A 17,967-nucleotide genomic window follows, 5' to 3' on the forward strand; every position below is an offset into this window, starting at 1 on the left:
TTTCTTTTCTTTTTTTTTCCTTTTCTTTTCTCTTTCCTCCTCTCCCCTCCTGACCCTTTCATCCCCTTCCTACCTCTCTACCTCTCTCTTTTCTTTTTGTTTTTTGAGACAGTCTCATGTAGCTCTGGCTAGCCTGAAACTCACTATGTAGACACAGAGTGACCTTGAAATGCCCGCCTCCCAAGTGCTTGTGTCGCTATGCCTAGCTCCATTTCATCTTTAATCGACAGCTGTAAATGCTTATGGGATGGGTACAAGGTGATATTTTTTAAAGATTATATTTATTTATTTTATGTATATGAGTACACTGTAGCTGTCTTCAGACACACCAGAAGAGGGCATAGGATCCCATTACAGATGGTTGTGAGCCACCATGTGGAAGCTGGGAATTGAACTCAGGGCCTCTGAAAGAGCAGTCAGTGCTCTTAACCGCTGAGCCACCTCTCCAGCCCCACAAGGTGATATTTGATCATATACAATGTACGGTGAGTAGATGAGGTGATTGGCATTTCTCTCTCCTCTCAACACTTGTTACTTCTTTAATGACATTTGCATTCAAACCTCTTTCTAAGTATTTTGAGAACACAATTTATTGCTAATACTCTCCCAGTGGAGCTGTAAAATTCCAGAATTTATTCCTCCTGCGTAACCCAAGCTTTGTGCCTTTTGGCCAGTCTCTGCTTATCCCTCTGCCTCTTGTCTAGCCTCTGATAACCATGTGAGATAAATCACAGCCTTTGACCTTCTGCTCCTGACTTAATTCACTTAGCAAAATGCACCCCCAGATTCACTCATGCTGCAAATAATGGTTGTTTTTAATATCATCTCATGGTATTCTGGCAGGAGCATGCATACATGTGTGCGTGCTCTACTTTATATTTGTGTCTCAATCCCAACCATGGACACTTCAGTTGATTCCCTCTAAGCTCTGTGAATAACACTGGAATTTAGATGCCTCTCCAACATGCTGATGGCAGTTCCCTTGGATCCAGTAGTGTGATTGCTAGATTGCATGGGAGTTCTGTTTTTGTTTCTCTGAAGAATCTTCATACTGTTCTGCATGTTCCCACTAACAGCGTGTGAAGATTACCTTGCACATACTTGTTACCTGAGTCTTCCGGGTAATGGCTGGAGTAAGGTGATATCCCAGTGCAATTGTGGTTGGTGTTTTCTGCTGGTATTTGTTCATAGGCCTCTGGTAGTGTGTGCATCTTCTTAGAAATGTGATTGTCTAGTCAGATCTTTTGCTCATTCTAAAATCAGTTTATTTGGTTGGTTATGGTGGCTGTTGAGTTCCTTAAATAGTCCAGACATTTTGAGCCCTTGTCCAGTGCGTATAGCTTGTAAATGTTTCCTCTCGTTTTATCTATTCTCTTCACTTTGATTATTTTCCTCTAATTTTGATATAATCCTATTTGTTTTTTTATTTGTTGCCTGCTCTCTTGGTACCTTATTTAAAAAACCAAATCTTTGTCCAAATTAACATCACAGAGCTTTTCTCTTTTTTTTTTCTTTTCTGGTAGTTTTGTACATGTAAGATATACATGTAAGACTGGGATGCTTTTGAATTGGCTGTTGTATATAGAAAGGGTCTGATTTCTTCTGGGTATTGATACATTTCCCCAGTAGCTGCATCTTGAAGAAACCACCCAGCCCTCATCTCCCAGTCTTCCTACCTGGTCTGTTAGCTGTGAGTGGATGGCCTCATCGGTCTCATCTGTGAGGCTGTTGGTTTTTCACAGGAACTGATGACATCAAAACTGTAGACTACTTCGGTAGCATGGACATTTTTTACAACATTCCAAGCCTCTGTAAGACAAGGCATCCTTGTAGCTGCTGTTTATGGAATTCTGCTTCTTTCATTTTTTCAAGATTCTCGTTTTTGTAACCAATTGAAATTGGGACTATTTTCATGACATTTTCAGATAACCCAAAAGCTACTGATGAGTGTATAGAAATGCTGCCAAGTTTTGCATGTTGGTGGTTGTTTTGTGTCCTGAAATTTGACCAAATTTATTTATTTATTTATTTATTTATTTATTTATTTATTTGTAATAACATTTTGTTGTTTTTATTTTTGTTATTGTTGTTGAGTTTATTTCCAAGATAGGGACCCAGAAGCCCAGGCTGAACTAGAACTCTATAGCTGAAAATGACCTTGGCCTGCTTATCTCCTAGTGCTGGGAATGTAGTTGTGTACCACCATACCTGCTTTATGAAGAGCTGGGATCCAACCTAGGCCTTCATGCATGTTAGACAAACACTACCAACCTAGCTACATCTCAACCTATGTCCTAAAGCTTTTTGATGGAGTCTTCATGGCAAGGAAGTGAGACAGCTGGTCACACTGTCTACAGCGGGCAAGCAGAGACAGATAGAAGGTGGTACTCAAGAGTTTCCGTATTTGGTCTGACACACCTCCCCATTGCCTGTGCGGCCCACATTAAGTTACACCTTTCTGGGAATACTCTCTTAGACACACCCACAGAGTCCCGTTTCCATGGTGATTCCATACCTGATCATGTTGACAATGATGTTTATCATCACAATGATGATGTCATCTGCAAACAAAAGACATTACCATTTTTCCCCAGCTGTAATGGCTCTCTTGCTGTCTCACATTAGGTCCTGTTGTTGTTTAGTGTAACGAAGAGCTTCTCACTTGTTTATCTTTTCATTGAATTAGCTTTTTGTTTCGTTGGCTCTCTGTCTGTATTTTTTTTTCTTTCTATTTACTTTCTGCCCTCTAATTATCTGTGCACAGTGCTGGCAGAGGCCAGGAGAGGGTGTTGGGTCCCCTGGAGCTGGGTCTTGTGGAGAGCAGCCTGTGGTGCTGCCTCCAGCTCTCTGGCTTCTCAGTGTGGTGCTTGGGCTGCAATCGGACTCTTAGGACTGCTGTCCTTGTGCCCCATAGGTTTTTGCATATTGTGCTGTAACTTTGACTTTGGGAGTTTTTTTCCTTCTTTCTTTGGTGACCCGTTTACCATCCAGTCACAGGTTCCTGGCTGTTCTATGGTTCTGTTGCTGCAGACTTCTGGTTTTTCTCCCACGTGGTCAGATGAATTCAGGAAACACTTTCCACAGTCCTGTGCTTTCACACTTGCTTTGTGTCCTGTTGTTTGATCTCTTCTAGAGAAAGTTGCATAGTCTGCTAAGAATGTCTGTCCTGCAGTGGTAGGATGAAATGTTCTGGAGATACTGTTGGTGAGACCAGGGTTCGGAAGTCACCCACTCTTATTGTATTGGGATTACTTTGTACCTTTATATGCAGTAGTGTTTCAAAACCAGTATCTCTAATATAATAGAAAAGTATACATAATTTGAAAGGGAATAAAAATTTTATTTCTCAGGGTAATCTAAATTTGAGATAAAGCAGTTATATTTTTAAAAATTATAGCCTCTTTTTAACATACTGATTAAAGATGTATATTATAAAAAAATGCAAGCAATTCTGAAATGATCGTGATAGTGTTTCTCCCACTGAAACAGATAATTATCCCTCTTCTTCCCTTTTGAAAACGTACATTTGAAACTCAGGTGATTTATATCCCATGTGTTTCAAATTCTTTTCCAAACATGTCAAGGTAGATGACAGAACTTGCTGCACAGAGTTGTTCTCTGACCTGCACACACATGTTGTGGCACACATGCCAACATGTAAACATCATACACAGCTTCAACAATAATAATTAAAATTTTAAATTATTTATTTATGTGTGTTTTCCCTGCACATATGTCTGTGTACCACATGTGTGCCTGGTGCCTGTGGATTACCCCGGGGACACATGGTTGTCAGGTGCCATGTGGGTTCTGGGACTCGAACCTTGCTCCTGTGGACCAATAGCCAGTGCTCTTAACCCCTAAGCCATCATCTTTCCAGCCCCTAGATTGTTAAAGCTTACTTTATGTATACATCATTTGAAAAAAAAATCATAGCCGGGTGGTGGTGGCGCACGCCTTTAATCCCAGCACTTGGGAGGCAGAAGCAAGCAGATTTCTGAGTTCGAGGCCATCCTGGTCTACAGAGTGAATTCCAGGACAGCCAGGGCTACACAGAGAAACTCTGTCTCGAAAAAAACAAAACAAAACAAAAAAAGAAAAAAAATCATTACATTTTCAAGAACTTAAATCCTAATTATAGTTTTAAGTATTACTAGTTCTTGTAAAATTAAATTTTTTTTTTATTGAATTAAGATTCTTCAGGCAAGTCTACTTGCTTCTGAACAAAGAATTATTGGATTTTCAGTGTTTGATACATAATATTGTCATACATGTTTAGTAAAAGTAGCTCAGACATGTTTTGAGAATCATTTATTTGGCTAAAATGTTAAACAGCTGCTCTTTTAAAAAAAACTGCAAAACCATGATCATCAACGTTTATTGCTTTTATTCATAAAATAGAAATGTTACAATTTCTCAGGCATTAGTTCTTTTTTGCTAAAATACTGATCATTAAAATGATAGGAGACTGTTACAATTTGTTTTTGACCTTCTGAACCGAATAATCAAGATTCAGTTTTATATAATTATAATTTATTGGTAAAGGATTTCATGATGGGGCATTTATATAGTACTAGCCTCTTATTAAATCATATTCTCTTATCCTAAAATATTAGCATTTAAATAATTGATGTTTTTACAAAAGTAGGAATTTAGAACGAAGCTCACTAATGGGGAGGCAGGTGCTGAGCAGGACTCTGTCAGGCTTGCTCTGGATGACACTGTTGAGTTAGCCTGCAAAGTCACAAGCTTTGTATTACAGAAAGTGGGATATGTAAACCATTAACATGTGTTAGCACATAATAAGCACCAGTAATGTTAGATGTAATGCATGCACACAAATTTGTCTGACAAATGATGAGAGACTTGGAGAAGGTGAAAACTCACGGCACAGAATTTCCTGTTTCTATGAGTACATCTGCACAAGACTAATGGGGAAAGTTATGACTGACACCTGTCTGGGAGAGAAGGACCTTTTTGTGATTTACGCAAAAATCCAGTTACCTTGTTCTTTGTTTTTTAGGTCTTTTTATTATTTTATCTTTTTTTTCCCCCAGAGCTGAGGACCTAACCAGGGCCTTGCGCTTGCTAGGCACGCACTCTACCACTGAGCTAAATCCCCAAGCCCTACAATAATCCAAATATTAGAAGTAGAATGGTCTGGTAGCATGGAACTTCCGGCTGCTAGTGATTGGGCTTTGCTATCTTCCTAGAAAAATTAAAGGGAGGGGGGTGAGGGCGTGGGATGGAAAGACACATGATGACATGGGACACAGGAACTAAGGGACTTGAAAGGTAATTTTTGCATAATGTCTGATTATTTTCTTAAGTCTATTTGGATTCTGAATTCCTACGCATTGCTTGTTTTTATTTACTAATTAGGAGAAATTATTCATTTTTCTTACTTTCAGAGTTACTGGCATCACTTGAGTGGTGGTGTGAGGTGAATTTTAACACAGCTGTGTCGCTGACTGGCCATTTGATGGCTCTTCAGGTAACAATAGTGGACTCTGGAGTTTTCCAGGTTCCAGTCATTGTTTTCCTTCCTTCCAGATGAACCGACCAGTCCTAGCATCGACCACGAGGTCGCACACATTCCTGCATCTGCAGTCATCTCCGCCTCTACCTCCCAGGTCCCCTCCATTGCAACCGTTCCCCCAAGCCTCACGACCTCTGCTCCTTTGATCCGACGTCAGCTCTCCCATGACCAAGGTATGTATAAAATGGGTCTGCACACTGTACCTCACAGTGCATGCTGAACAAATCTTTTCCCACTCAAAGAGTCTGCAAAACCACTTGAAAAGTGTGAATGTTGGATTTCATTGCAGAGTCTGTTGGACCTCCCAGCCTGGATGGCCAGCACAACTCTAAGACAGAAAGATCAAAATCCTATGATGAAGGACTGGATGATTATAGAGAAGACGCCAAATTGTAAGTCTCAGATTGCTATCTTAGATGTTTTTATAGAATGGTATCTATCATGAGTTTGCCTTATAAACGCTGAATGTAAGGTGGTCTTATTTTCTAACTTTGACATTAGAAATGCAAATCAAATAGTATCAAAGTAACATCCAGTTGGATTTAGAAATAATATTTTTATATAGTAATATGTTATTTTATATATTATAGATATAAGATGCTTCTCCTACCTTAGACTTGTAGCTTTTTAGAACTATTTAAACATAAGAATCACATCCAGATGAATGGATATGTTGTAATTATTTTTATAAGCAGATTGAAAGCTTGGTATACATCTGAGTTGGGAGAGCCTTCCATTCAGATATTCTTCCCACATTGCTTTCTATACTTGTTTAATATCTCACTGAGTAATTACACTATTTATATATATATAAAACTATTGTCTATATTCTATAGTTGTCATTTAGATTAGTAGACATTTAGAATTATGGCCTTATAAACACTACTTCATGACTATTCTTACCTTGTATATGTGTATACTAGGTAAGAATATGTATATAGTATATGTATGTGGTATATATGCATATAATAGATAGTTGGGTCAGTACATTTCAAAAGGTCAATTTTTATTTTAATATGTATGTATGGTTAGAGGGCCATCCTTCCTTAAAGACTGTGTTAAATTGTGTTCTTGCTAGCCGTGTACAGAAGCTTTGATGTACTGACTTGTGAGTTTGTTTTAGAGGTGATAACGTTGGTAGTTTAGTGCTGGGTCACATGTCTGATGTCAGCAGCTGCTCAGGCTGCCCATTGCCACTTTTGCTGCATTTTCTTTCTGCTTCCTCTGCTCTGAGAGTTCTAGGTAAAGACAAGAAATGCTTTACTATGATGGGCTGCAGTTCTTTTCTTAATATTTTTCATTTGGTTTTCTTTAATTTTTAATTGCAAAAAAGTTTAAAATATTTGTATTCAGTTACAGTTAGAAAATATTTTCATGGCTTTAGAGAGTTGAATGACATTGCAAAAGACTTTATTTCAAAATAGTAATTTTATATGTTTACTTCTGAAATTTTTGTCTTTTTTACTTGCAACTTTGATTCCTTGGTAATTGAGGCATTTTAATGAATGAGGTGAAGTGCTAACTGTAACTTTTAGGATTTTTGCTACTCCAGAGCACCTGACACCACCATTTCCCACTTATAACTTAGCACATGTAAAGATAGTACATATGTAATTTGTTCTATTTGGAAATTACATTCTGTTTAGTGGATTTGTTATTGTTAATGTGTATCAGTTTCTACTTGATTATAGTGAATTTATAAATGTTTTCACAGTGAGGCAGTGCTGTTGTTCATCGTTGTGATGTTTTCTTTCAAAACTCTAATTACATTCGTTTTATTATTTGAACCTTAAAATGTTATATTTTTTTTAGTTCTTTTTGTGTGGGTATTTTTATTGACGTAGTGTCTTTATAGGTTAGTTTAGGAAATGCTGACATCTTTCAGGACAGTGAACCTTTTACTCAGGAGCACCCCATCTTCCATACTGTCACCTTTGTTGAGTATCCTACATTTCCATCACGCTGTCATTTATATTCTAACTAAATTAGTTCTTCTAGGACTAGTCACGTAAGAGCGGTTCCTGTGAGATACGGCCAGGGCACAGTGTTCCAGCTCAGTAGGAATTTTCCTAATGATACCAGGTTGGAAGTGTGACCTGTTTGAGCCCTTTGCCCCCTTCACTAAAATGTGTCAATAACTGTTGCACTCCAGGCTCCTCCCTACATGGGCTCTGCACAACTCACTTCAAAGATTGTAACACTGTATGTTTCCTCTTTTAAAAATATTTAATGTATATACAGTGTTTCAGGCTATATTAACTCCCATTGCCTTCTCTTGTTCCCCCTACCACCTGCTAAACTCCTTCTCCAGACCCGTCTCAGCTCCATGTCTGTGTCTGTGTGTGTGTGTGTATCCCACTGAGTTTAATCAGGGAAAGCTTGCATGAGTGTGGGTGGAGTTACTTACTGTAGCATAACCAGCTTCCTGTACCCATGAGCCTGCAGGCAGTGCTCCTCCTTACTTTCTTCACTGCTGGCTGTTGGCTGGTGAGTTTCTGTGTGAATGGGGAAAGTAGCTTTGATCTTCCTGAGGATGGTGGACTGCAGTGTTATTTGAATTATGCAACTAATGGTGTCCTCTGTATTGCTTTTGGCTGCTCTTTGTTCATGTGGGTTTTTACCTTTTCTTGAGAGTAGTTTGTGTATTTTGCACAGACTCTTTAATAATCTGGTTAACAATCTGTATCTGGTTTTATGATCTTCCATATCTTTTGGTTTTTCGAGACAGGGTTTCTCTGTATAGCCCTGGCTGTCCTGGAACCCACTCTGTAGACCAGGCTGGCCTCAAACTCAGAAATCCGCCTGCCTCTGCCTCCCAAGTGCTGGGATTAAAGGCGTGCACCACCACTGCCCAGCTGCTCTTCTGTATCTTGAAACTGAGTTCCTTTTTCTTTTGAGTGTCCTTATTACCACTTTATTCTTATTGAAAGTTAGACACTGCAGGTACACAAAAATTAGGGTTAATGTTATAGTATTTATTCCCAGAAGTGGTCATAAATTGTGAAGACAGGCTCTCTGTAGGGGTCTAGCCCTTTCTTCCTATCCTGTCTCCTGGTAATTCTCAGGATGAAGTTTGTATACTTCCTTCTCATTACCTTCTTGTTTTAGGTGGTTTTTGAGAGAACAGTGATATATTTAGTCACTTCTTTTTTTTTTTTTTTTTTTTTTTTTTGGTTTTTTTGAGACAGAGTTTCTCTGTGTAGCCCTGGCTGTCCTGGAACTCACTCTGTAGACCAGGCTAGCCTCAAACTCTCAAACTCAGAGATCCGCCTGCCTCTGCCTCCCAAGTGCTGGGATTAAAGGCGTGCACCACCACCGCCCAGCTATTTAGTCACTTCTTAAAAGCTTAATTTTGAAGAATTAATACAAACTTGTCTTCTGACTGACAGTGTTTGTTTCTCCCCTCTTTGAAGGCACTCAGGAGTATGGGTGGATATGCATGCTTACAGGTGGGGGTCTCTGGCCTCAATGGGCCTGCAGAGAGATGATCCCCAGGCAAGAACACAGTTTGGTTCAACATGACTCGGTAGCCAGTGTTGCTTCAGACTTGTGGAGTCTAACTCCAAGTGGTTTAGGCATAATTATTCATTATTTTAGGCACAGGACAATTTTGATGAAAACTTTTCTGTGATAACTCAGTCTCCCATGAACAACAAATCATACATAAGTTTCTTTGAGGAACAAAGTAAACTAAATAAAGATTAGCCATGACTACATCAAATCCTTTGTAAAGTACATGTGACACTTTCCATAAAGACAAGTTTGTAGATGGACTGAGAAAAGCAGGTTTATAGGAAGGGTCTGGAGGAGAGTCTATTGCCAGACAATAACTAGGCTAGAAAGCAATCCACTTCATCTTTCTGGGCAGAGAACAGGTTCTACATTCCTTCCCTTGAAGGAACAAGTGTGGCACACATTCCAGCTTCCTTCAGTGCTCAGCAGTGTGTTCCCAAACCTCCTACCTCTGGCAGGTGCCAGGCACAGCGTGTGGCCATACCACCTGACTGCTCTCCGCTACTGCCTCTCCTGAACCCTGCATCCCGGATTTCCCCCAGCTGCATAGGGCAGCTCCAGCTGCGGGTAAAAAGCCCAGTGGTTAGCCTGAGTAGCACACTTAAAGCGGAAAAAAAGGCAGAAACAGCTTTAATTTGCCAGGTCAGCTAAGAAAGCTGCTATCATTGAATTAAAAATGTACACGGTTACAACTTCGCTGTTTTTACTTACATTGAACAATTAAACATTGATATGTGGTAAGGGTGCAATGTCAGCTCATTAATGAAAATTTAGTTGTAGTCAGTTCTTACATCAAGAGTTTATATTTATTACACATATTTGTATACTTTTCCAACAGATCCTTTAAGCACGTGTCTAGCCTGAAAGGAATCAAGGTTAGTATTTAATATTTTAAAGATATCAAGTAAATGATATATGTGTTTTTTTTTTACCTTAGTTTGTTTTAGCCCTTCAAAAATATATATTTTCTCTTTTTAATTTCTAAACATTTTTATCAAGTATGTAATGCTTACAAGCATTGGGCTGATTTTTCTGATTACCAACTCAAGGCCCAAATCAACCTGCCTAGCCATATTTTCTGTGTTTTCTCAAAAGCATTAGCTTGTATCTTCCTCCACCTGTGCTTATAGCCACATCTGTACTGTCTCCTTCATACTTCCTCGTATTTCATTGAAACATTCCAAACGACTAGACAGGAATGTCTGTTTACAACCCTGCAAAATGACCATGGCTGCATTGTACCCATAGTTCCTTCCTTTCTTGCTCTTACCATAAAGTCTTTGTACTAGGAACATGACCCTGCCGAAAGCCAGCCAGCACCAGACTTGGTGGCATGCCTCGGCCCTCGCTTTCCCAGCACTCAGGTTTCCATGATGGGCATTATTGCTCATTCTCTCTAGCCACACCCTCTTCTGCAGTCAGTCTTACTGTGTTCATTCTTCATCCATGATCTACCTGTGTTAAACAGAAACCTTCTGGAACCTACGTTTCTCTCTACTACTCCTGTTTGTCCTTTTTATGGTGAATCTTCTTGAAAACCATGTACACAGTCTCTTCCCCTCACGCACATGAGGATGATGACTGCCAAGGCTGCCAGTGACACTCGGCCCCACAGTTGATGGCTACTGCGGATTTTAGCATACTGCAACCTTTCAGGAATAATTACACAGTTCCCATCCCCCTGGTGAAGTACCTCTATACCCTACCTCCACTTCATAATCAGCATATACGAGTACAACTGAGTCTCCTTTTGCTGGGTCTTCTGCACCGTTTACATTTTGGAATACCCAAAGCTAGTTTCAACTCCTGTACAAGGATTTCCTCACTGATTACTTTGGAGTCCTCACAGAGTCTATGCTGCTAGCCTTGGCTTCCTCCCAGAACAACAGCTCTGTACCTAATGTCCTTACCAAGCAGCCCTAGGCTCCAGTACTTACCTTACATTGTTTTTCCCTTCTCTTCATCTCATTGGTTCCACTTCCGTTCTCCCATTTGCTCAAGCCAAACTGTACAACTTTTTCTGTTTTTTTGTTTCACTCTCTGTGATATCGGACTGGTCTGCTTTGTCTCTAGCCCATTGCCTGAGTGTTCCCTTCCTTTTCCTCTTCTGGCAATTGTTCCATTCTCTCCAGTCACTCATGTCTTAATGCCTGTCCCTTTAGAAACCATTCTCCATGTAATGGTGGTTGAATTCCACTCTTTCAGGCTTCCCTTCCTTTCCCTTCCTACCACAGACAAAGACGAGATCTATCCTTCCTTAGCTCTTGAGTTCCTGTTAGCTGTAAATTACTAAGCTGATGACTGTGTCCACCAGTCATGTGGACTCCCTGCACTTTTCATCTGACTTCTTAGGCTGACTCCTTCCCTGTGAAAAGGCACTGCTGTGACCACTGATTAGTCATTGCATGTTTGTGTTTGGTCTCACTGTGCTCCTCCTCCAGATCACAGATGTATCACCAAGATTTTGTTTCATTTTGTCTTAAAGCAAGATCTCACTGTGTAGAGTGGGCTGTCTTTGAACTCACTCTGCAGCCCTGGCTTGCCCCAGACTGTAAATGAGGCACACATCCATTATTTATACCCCTTGCGATCCTCCCATGGTGACCCCGTGAGTGCTGAGGTTACAAGGGTATATGTACCACTACACCTGGTTTCTTTTCCCCTGTTGCAACCTCCCATTCTCCTCTTCTGCCAAAATGTGAGTCAATGAGACCAGGGAAGTCATACTATTCTATAGGTGGCTTTTGAAAAACAAGTGGAAGCCAATTCACCTCTTAAAAAAAGGATTAGAAGTGTTCCTGATAAGACTTCTAAACCCAGAACTTTCCACGGTGTTTTACTTAGAACATTAAATATGACATTTTGCGAACACCATTTCCATGTATAAATACTTACAAGAAGAAAAGCTGACATTTACTGTTTTCTTGGCCCTTTCTGTAGATCACAGACAGCCAGAAGTCATCAGAAGACTCTGGATCCAGAAAGGATTCTTCCTCCGAGGTCTTCAGTGATGCAGCCAAAGAAGGGTGGCTCCAGTTCAGACCCCTTGTCACAGATAAGGGCAAGGTAGTGTACCTTTTCAGTGCATGTGACATTAGAAATTCAAGCCTAATAAGAGAAGTTCATACATGTGAGATTGTAAGGCTCCCGGGTACAAGGTGTATTCATAATAAAGGAAAATCTGATCAGTGGGGTAGTTTCCCGAGTTTTGTCCTGAATGCCAGCTACACGTGGAGTACAGCACCTTACAGTGTGAACAGAGAAACAGGGTATCTAGGAAGGAGCCCGGAGTCTCTTATTTACCAGGATTGGCTATCATAGAGGCTTTTAAGTCACTAAAATAGTTCTCCCCATTAGTCATCTAGAAATACATTGCCTAGTTCTTTTCAATTTCCTTTTTAATTTTTAGTTCATTTTATTTTACAAACACTAAATGATAGAAACCAGTATAATGGTATCAACATGTGCTTCAGTAGGTAGAATCCAACAAAATAAAATCTTTGCATAAGAAGACTTCAGTGTCGCTAAAAAATTTAAACTTGCAAAGAGTCTTGGATATGGACAGTCCCACTTTTCCATGCAGAGCTGATGATGTTAATGACGTCATTTCCTGTCAGTACACATTCTTTCCAGGACTCTGCTTCTGGAGTCCTTTAGATCATGTCCCTGATCTAAAACTTGATTTTTTTTTTAAACTTGTATTATGGTGGAGGTTTTGGATTCTGTTCTTCTTTTTGTTGCTTAGAGATACAGCTTAGTGTTACAGCACTTGACTGATACAAGCAATACTCAGAGTCATTCCCTAGCACCAGGAGGAAAAAGAAGAATATTCAGTGGATTTTTTGTTTGTTTGTTTATTTTGTTTTGGTTTGTTTTGGGTTTTTTGGTTTTTTGCTTGTTTGGTTGGTTTTAGTTTTTCGACACAGGGTTTCTTTGTTAGCTCTGGCTGACCTGGAACTCACTTTGTAAACCAGGCTGGCCTCAAACTCCCTGAGATCCACCTGCTTCTGCCTCCTGAGTACTGGGATTAAAGGTGTGCACCACTACTGCCCAGCTTGGATTTTTTTGTTTTGTGCAAATTTATTTACTACTTTTATATTCATATGATTGTTGTTAAAAACAAACAAACAAACACAACAGTACTAAGGCCACTTAGAGTGCATCTCTCTAGTGTGTTTTATTGGGTTTCAATATTCAGTTCTGTCTTCCCTTCAAAGGTGTCATTGGGATTTCACTGTCTTTAGCGTTGGTGCAGATACATTTCCTAATTGGCATATATGTGATATTTTAAAAAATTGTACATTTTAAATTTTTATTTATTGATTTTCTTATTTAGACAGTATCTCACTGTGTTGCCTGGAACTTGCTAAGTAGACCAGGCTGCCTCAAACTCAGAAGCTCTGCTTCCTGTGTACTGGGATTAAAGATAAGAATCACCAGGCCCAGCTACATTTTTATATTTATCTGTGTGTGTGTGGAGTGATTGTCGTTATGCCATGGCAAGGACATGGAGATCAGACGAGAGCTTGTGGAAGTGGTTCTCTTGTACTGTGTGGGTCTCTAGGAACAAACACAAATCAGGCTTGGCAGCACACACCTTTACGGACTTTTTTTTATCCTTCCTCTTTTCATGTGATTTCAAGTAAATGAGACATCTGCTATACTAGGTATTAAGTATGAGTTCTAGCCTTGTATTGCATATTGACAAACATGGGGCAATTACTGTTTTTTAGAGAGTCGGTGGTAGTATTCGGCCATGGAAACAGATGTATGTTGTCCTTCGGGGCCATTCACTTTACTTGTACAAAGACAGAAGAGAGCAGACAACACCATCAGAAGAAGAGCAACCCATCAGTGTCAACGCTTGCCTGATAGACATCTCGTACAGTGAGACCAAGAGGAGGAATGTGTTCCGACTTACTACGTCTGACTGTGAATGCTTGTTCCAGGCTGAAGACAGAGACGATATGTTAGCATGGATCAAGACTATTCAGGAAAGTAGCAACCTAAATGAAGAGGTATGTTTTTCAAAGGATGTGGGTGAAATGTAACTCTCTCACAGTATGTTCCCTAGGCTGACTAAAAGCACTTGATAGGTCATTTTTATAAGAAGTGCAATACAGTATTTTCAGTATTAAAAAGGAAGACTCAAGTATACCTGCGTTATTTTTACTTACTGGAAAGTACTATTACTAAACAAGAAAAAGAGAGTATTCATATTCTCATATTTTCCGACACAACAAACCACAGAGAGAAGTCTCATGTCATCTTCCTGATGATTAGTGTTGTCCCTGGTATCTGTGAGAAGGGTCAGGACACTTGTGGATATCAAACTCTGTGGGTGCTTAAGCTTCTTACCTAGGGCATAGACCCTGCAGGAACCTTTTTGACCAAATCTCAAGCTTCTTTGATATTGAGATTAGTATTGTCGTGAACTAGGCTACAGTACAGACATTGACAAGTGGTATGTAAAGGCACTATGTTTTGTTTTGTTGTTTTGCTTTGATGGAGTTGTACAAGCAATATGCATCATACCCTGGTGTAATTATGCACTTCTCAGGAAGCATATGCTATCAAAAATCACGTTCTAAGCCTTTAAAGAAACAAATAATGCTTTACACTCTTGAGATTCTCTGGCTCACGCCATGAGGGATTGGCTTTGCAGCAGGGATTGTAGTAGTCAAGATAGTGCTTCTGCCATGAGGTCGCTTAGCTTTCATTCTGTAGCTTCTCCGTGCAGCTGACTTGTGTGCAAAGAAGCTGGCGGTAGATTCAGCTTAAAAACTTACTTGGGTTTCTAATTAGCATACAGAGTAGTAGGATGCCTTATGGCATTTTCATATGGACTCTGTCCTTGTTGGTCCTTCTCCCTCACCCCGTTTCTTCCTGACCCCTTTGTCCTGCAGGTAACCTGGCTTCTTCTCATGTGTTTGCTGTTTCCTTATTTTTTTCTTCCCTCTTCTTTCTCCATGCTTACAGTCCTTCTTCTGATTCCATGACCTATACCGACATATAGACATGCACACATACAGCAATTAAAATCTGTAGTGTGCTTATGAAAGAAACATGCAATTTGTCTTCCTAAGCCTGGGCAAAGTAATAGTGAAAAGTGGAGAAGAGATTTACTCGGTGTGGTCACACTGGGAAGAGGGACAGAGAGGCCAAGTGGGCTTCCCAGGACAGCCTTTGGGAATCCTGCATGAGGTTTCGATTTAAATAGAGGGCAGAAAGGCATGCCTTAACCAAGTAGTCCTGGTCAGGGCGTGGTCCTGCCCATCGTCATTGTGGCTCAGGTTTGACAAAGTTACAAAACTTGAATTCTTTTTCTAGGAGATGGCCCCTCTTATTTGACACCATGCATGATGATAGCAAGCCTTTCCTTCTTTCAGCATGAGATTCTGTGGGAAATTCCAACTTCTTGAGAACCATTGTTTCAATAATCTGATAGCCAAAGAGAGCATAATCTCTTTAAGTATTTTCATTCTTGCCTGTGTGGCTACATGTATTTCATTACACTCAAAATAAGACATATTTTTACAAAAAATGTTTGCAGACACATACCAGTATGTAATTGCAATTACTACAAATAGAGTTGTTCCTGTTTGCTCAGCTCTGGGTTCAACTTGGGGCACAGGACAAAGCGGGTTTTTGATGCACTGTCCCTCGATGCCTCCTGACTCCTAATTCACTGTTCCTAATTCAAGTTTATCTTTAGCAAATTCTGGTGGAGTTTTCCATCATTGACTCAGTGGTATTATTATTGAATGCTGATCATTTTTCCTGGTATTAGAGAAGTTAGCTTTGTGCTCCCCGTTACGCACTTTATGTAGCATATTAATTCAGGTGGTACTGAATCCCTGAGGCTTAAGAATTATTCTAGGTGCTGCATAAATACAGAAAATACACAGCAAACTCACTTGCAGGGCAGCAGGCGATTGGACCATCTGCCGCATGGTGGCAGCTCCACTGAGAACAAGTCATAGTTGGTTCAGTAGCAAGCCTCAAAGCCACACTTACCCTCCCCTCTAATAGTCTAATAACCCCTTCCCATTGTCACCTTCTGCTCCTTCTGTAGGACACTGGAGTTACCAACAGAGATCTAATTAGTCGAAGAATCAAAGAGTATAACAGTCTGCTGAGGTGAGAATCCCACCATACCTATGGTTAATGTAGATGTCACATGTACAGTGTTTAAGAAAGTTTTCTTTCTTTCAGCAGCAAAACAGAACAGTTGCCAAAAACACCTCGCCAGAGTCTTAGCATCAGGCAAACTTTGCTTGGTGCTAAATCAGAGCCAAAGACTCAAAGCCCACATTCTCCAAAGGAGGAGTCAGAGAGGAAGCTTCTTAGTAAAGGTAACGGCAACAAGGGGTTAAGCCGGAATCATGAGGGTGTGTTCTTGCTTTACTATGGTCTCTTTGCCAGCATACACAGAGTCAGGCCAGCTAGCTCAAAGCTCACTGTAGACATGGTACAAGCCCAGTGGACGTTTCCCTTTAAGGCGAAGCCACAGGCATCTGTTTCTTGAGAGGGAAGGAGAACACACAGTGACATGAAGGCATCTTCACAGATGTGAGTAGCCAGATACATCGCTGTAAGACAGAGGTAGTGCTTCCCTACCTCTTACAAAGAGTTCACACTGCTTCTGCCTTCTGTCTGAAAGGGAAGAAATATAACTGTATCTGAGAAGTTATATGGACAGATCAGAGGTATGATAGTGTAAAAAGAGAATACTTGTGAGTGTAGAGCATTTTATAATATAAGACTGCAGTTAAATTAAGCACTGATGAATTAGACTTACATAGTCTTGTTTCTGTTTTTTATAACATCATCTTATTTTATTAACAATCAAAAGATGATACCAGTCCCCCCAAAGACAAAGGTACTTGGAGAAGAGGGATTCCAAGCATCGTGAGGAAGACGTTTGAGAAAAAGCCGGCCGCCACAGGGACCTTCGGAGTTAGGCTGGATGACTGCCCGCCTGCCCACACCAACCGGGTATGAGAGCCCAGCCATCTATCTGTTCTTCTACACCAGCGTCTGTGATAATGGGGACTGGTTGCACAGCCCTTCAGACAGTGCTCATTTAGTGCACTGTCCTCTCTTAGGATGACTGCTCTGTTGGCCGAGTAATTTTTATCTTCAAGCTTTTTATCTAACATGTTAACTCTGAGCTAGAGTAGTGATTTAATCAGAGGTGATCGGTACAAATTCATTTTCAAACTTTGGCACTGTGATAAATAAAATGCTGGTTTCTTGTTTTGCAGTACATTCCTTTAATCGTTGACATATGTTGCAAATTAGTTGAAGAACGGGGTCTTGAGTATACAGGTATATACCGGGTTCCTGGCAACAACGCAGCCATTTCAAGCATGCAGGAAGAGCTCAACAAGGGGATGGCTGACATTGACATACAGGATGATGTAGGTTCATTTCTGTTGGACTAATCTATTCATTTTTTTTCCTTTCATAATGTTGACCACAAACATTGTATTTCTGTTTTGCATACCCAGAAATGGCGAGATTTGAATGTGATAAGCAGTTTACTAAAATCCTTCTTCAGAAAGCTCCCTGAGCCTCTCTTTACGAATGGTGAGTTAGCTCCACAAACTACACCAGAGGAAAAGGCTCAGCCTGTGCTAGAAACCATAATCAAACCAGAAGAATGAGGGATGAAGGAAATGGGATTTATCTTGGGTCTAAATTAAATGAAAAGCATAATTAAGAACTGGATTTGGTCATTTATAGTCTTTTAGTAAATTTTGTTGAAAATCATTTGCTAAATTGATACGCTTCAGTAAAATGAAAATAAGATCTATATTGGCATATATTTGTCATTAAGCTAAAAATGTTATTGTTTCATCAAATTCTCTGGATATAACGTATAGTGAAAGGACCCTGTGCTAGGTGCTGCT

General features: G+C 40.1%; 1 protein-coding gene across 4 annotated transcripts in view; it reads left to right on the forward strand.

Annotated features, from left to right (window-relative positions):
- The window catches only part of Arhgap21 (Rho GTPase activating protein 21), a 125,743-nt gene that overhangs the window by 96,584 nt on the left and 11,192 nt on the right, over positions 1-17,967 (forward strand). For 3 of the 4 annotated variants that reach the window (XM_028764821.1, XM_028764822.1, XM_028764820.1), the window contains exons 9-18: positions 5,554-5,712; positions 5,829-5,931; positions 9,891-9,927; positions 11,993-12,118; positions 13,786-14,070; positions 16,128-16,192; positions 16,268-16,407; positions 16,908-17,050; positions 17,320-17,475; positions 17,566-17,644. In XM_028764821.1, coding sequence (XP_028620654.1) covers positions 5,554-5,712; positions 5,829-5,931; positions 9,891-9,927; positions 11,993-12,118; positions 13,786-14,070; positions 16,128-16,192; positions 16,268-16,407; positions 16,908-17,050; positions 17,320-17,475; positions 17,566-17,644 — 1,293 coding nt within the window. The remainder of the gene's footprint in view (positions 1-5,553; positions 5,713-5,828; positions 5,932-9,890; positions 9,928-11,992; positions 12,119-13,785; positions 14,071-16,127; positions 16,193-16,267; positions 16,408-16,907; positions 17,051-17,319; positions 17,476-17,565; positions 17,645-17,967) is intronic. The other variant, XM_028764823.1, reaches the window with a different exon arrangement.

Source organism: Grammomys surdaster, unplaced genomic scaffold (assembly GCF_004785775.1).
Source record: "Grammomys surdaster isolate TR1022 unplaced genomic scaffold, NIH_TR_1.0 146, whole genome shotgun sequence".
In the NCBI taxonomy this organism is placed as follows: domain Eukaryota; kingdom Metazoa; phylum Chordata; class Mammalia; order Rodentia; family Muridae; genus Grammomys; species Grammomys surdaster.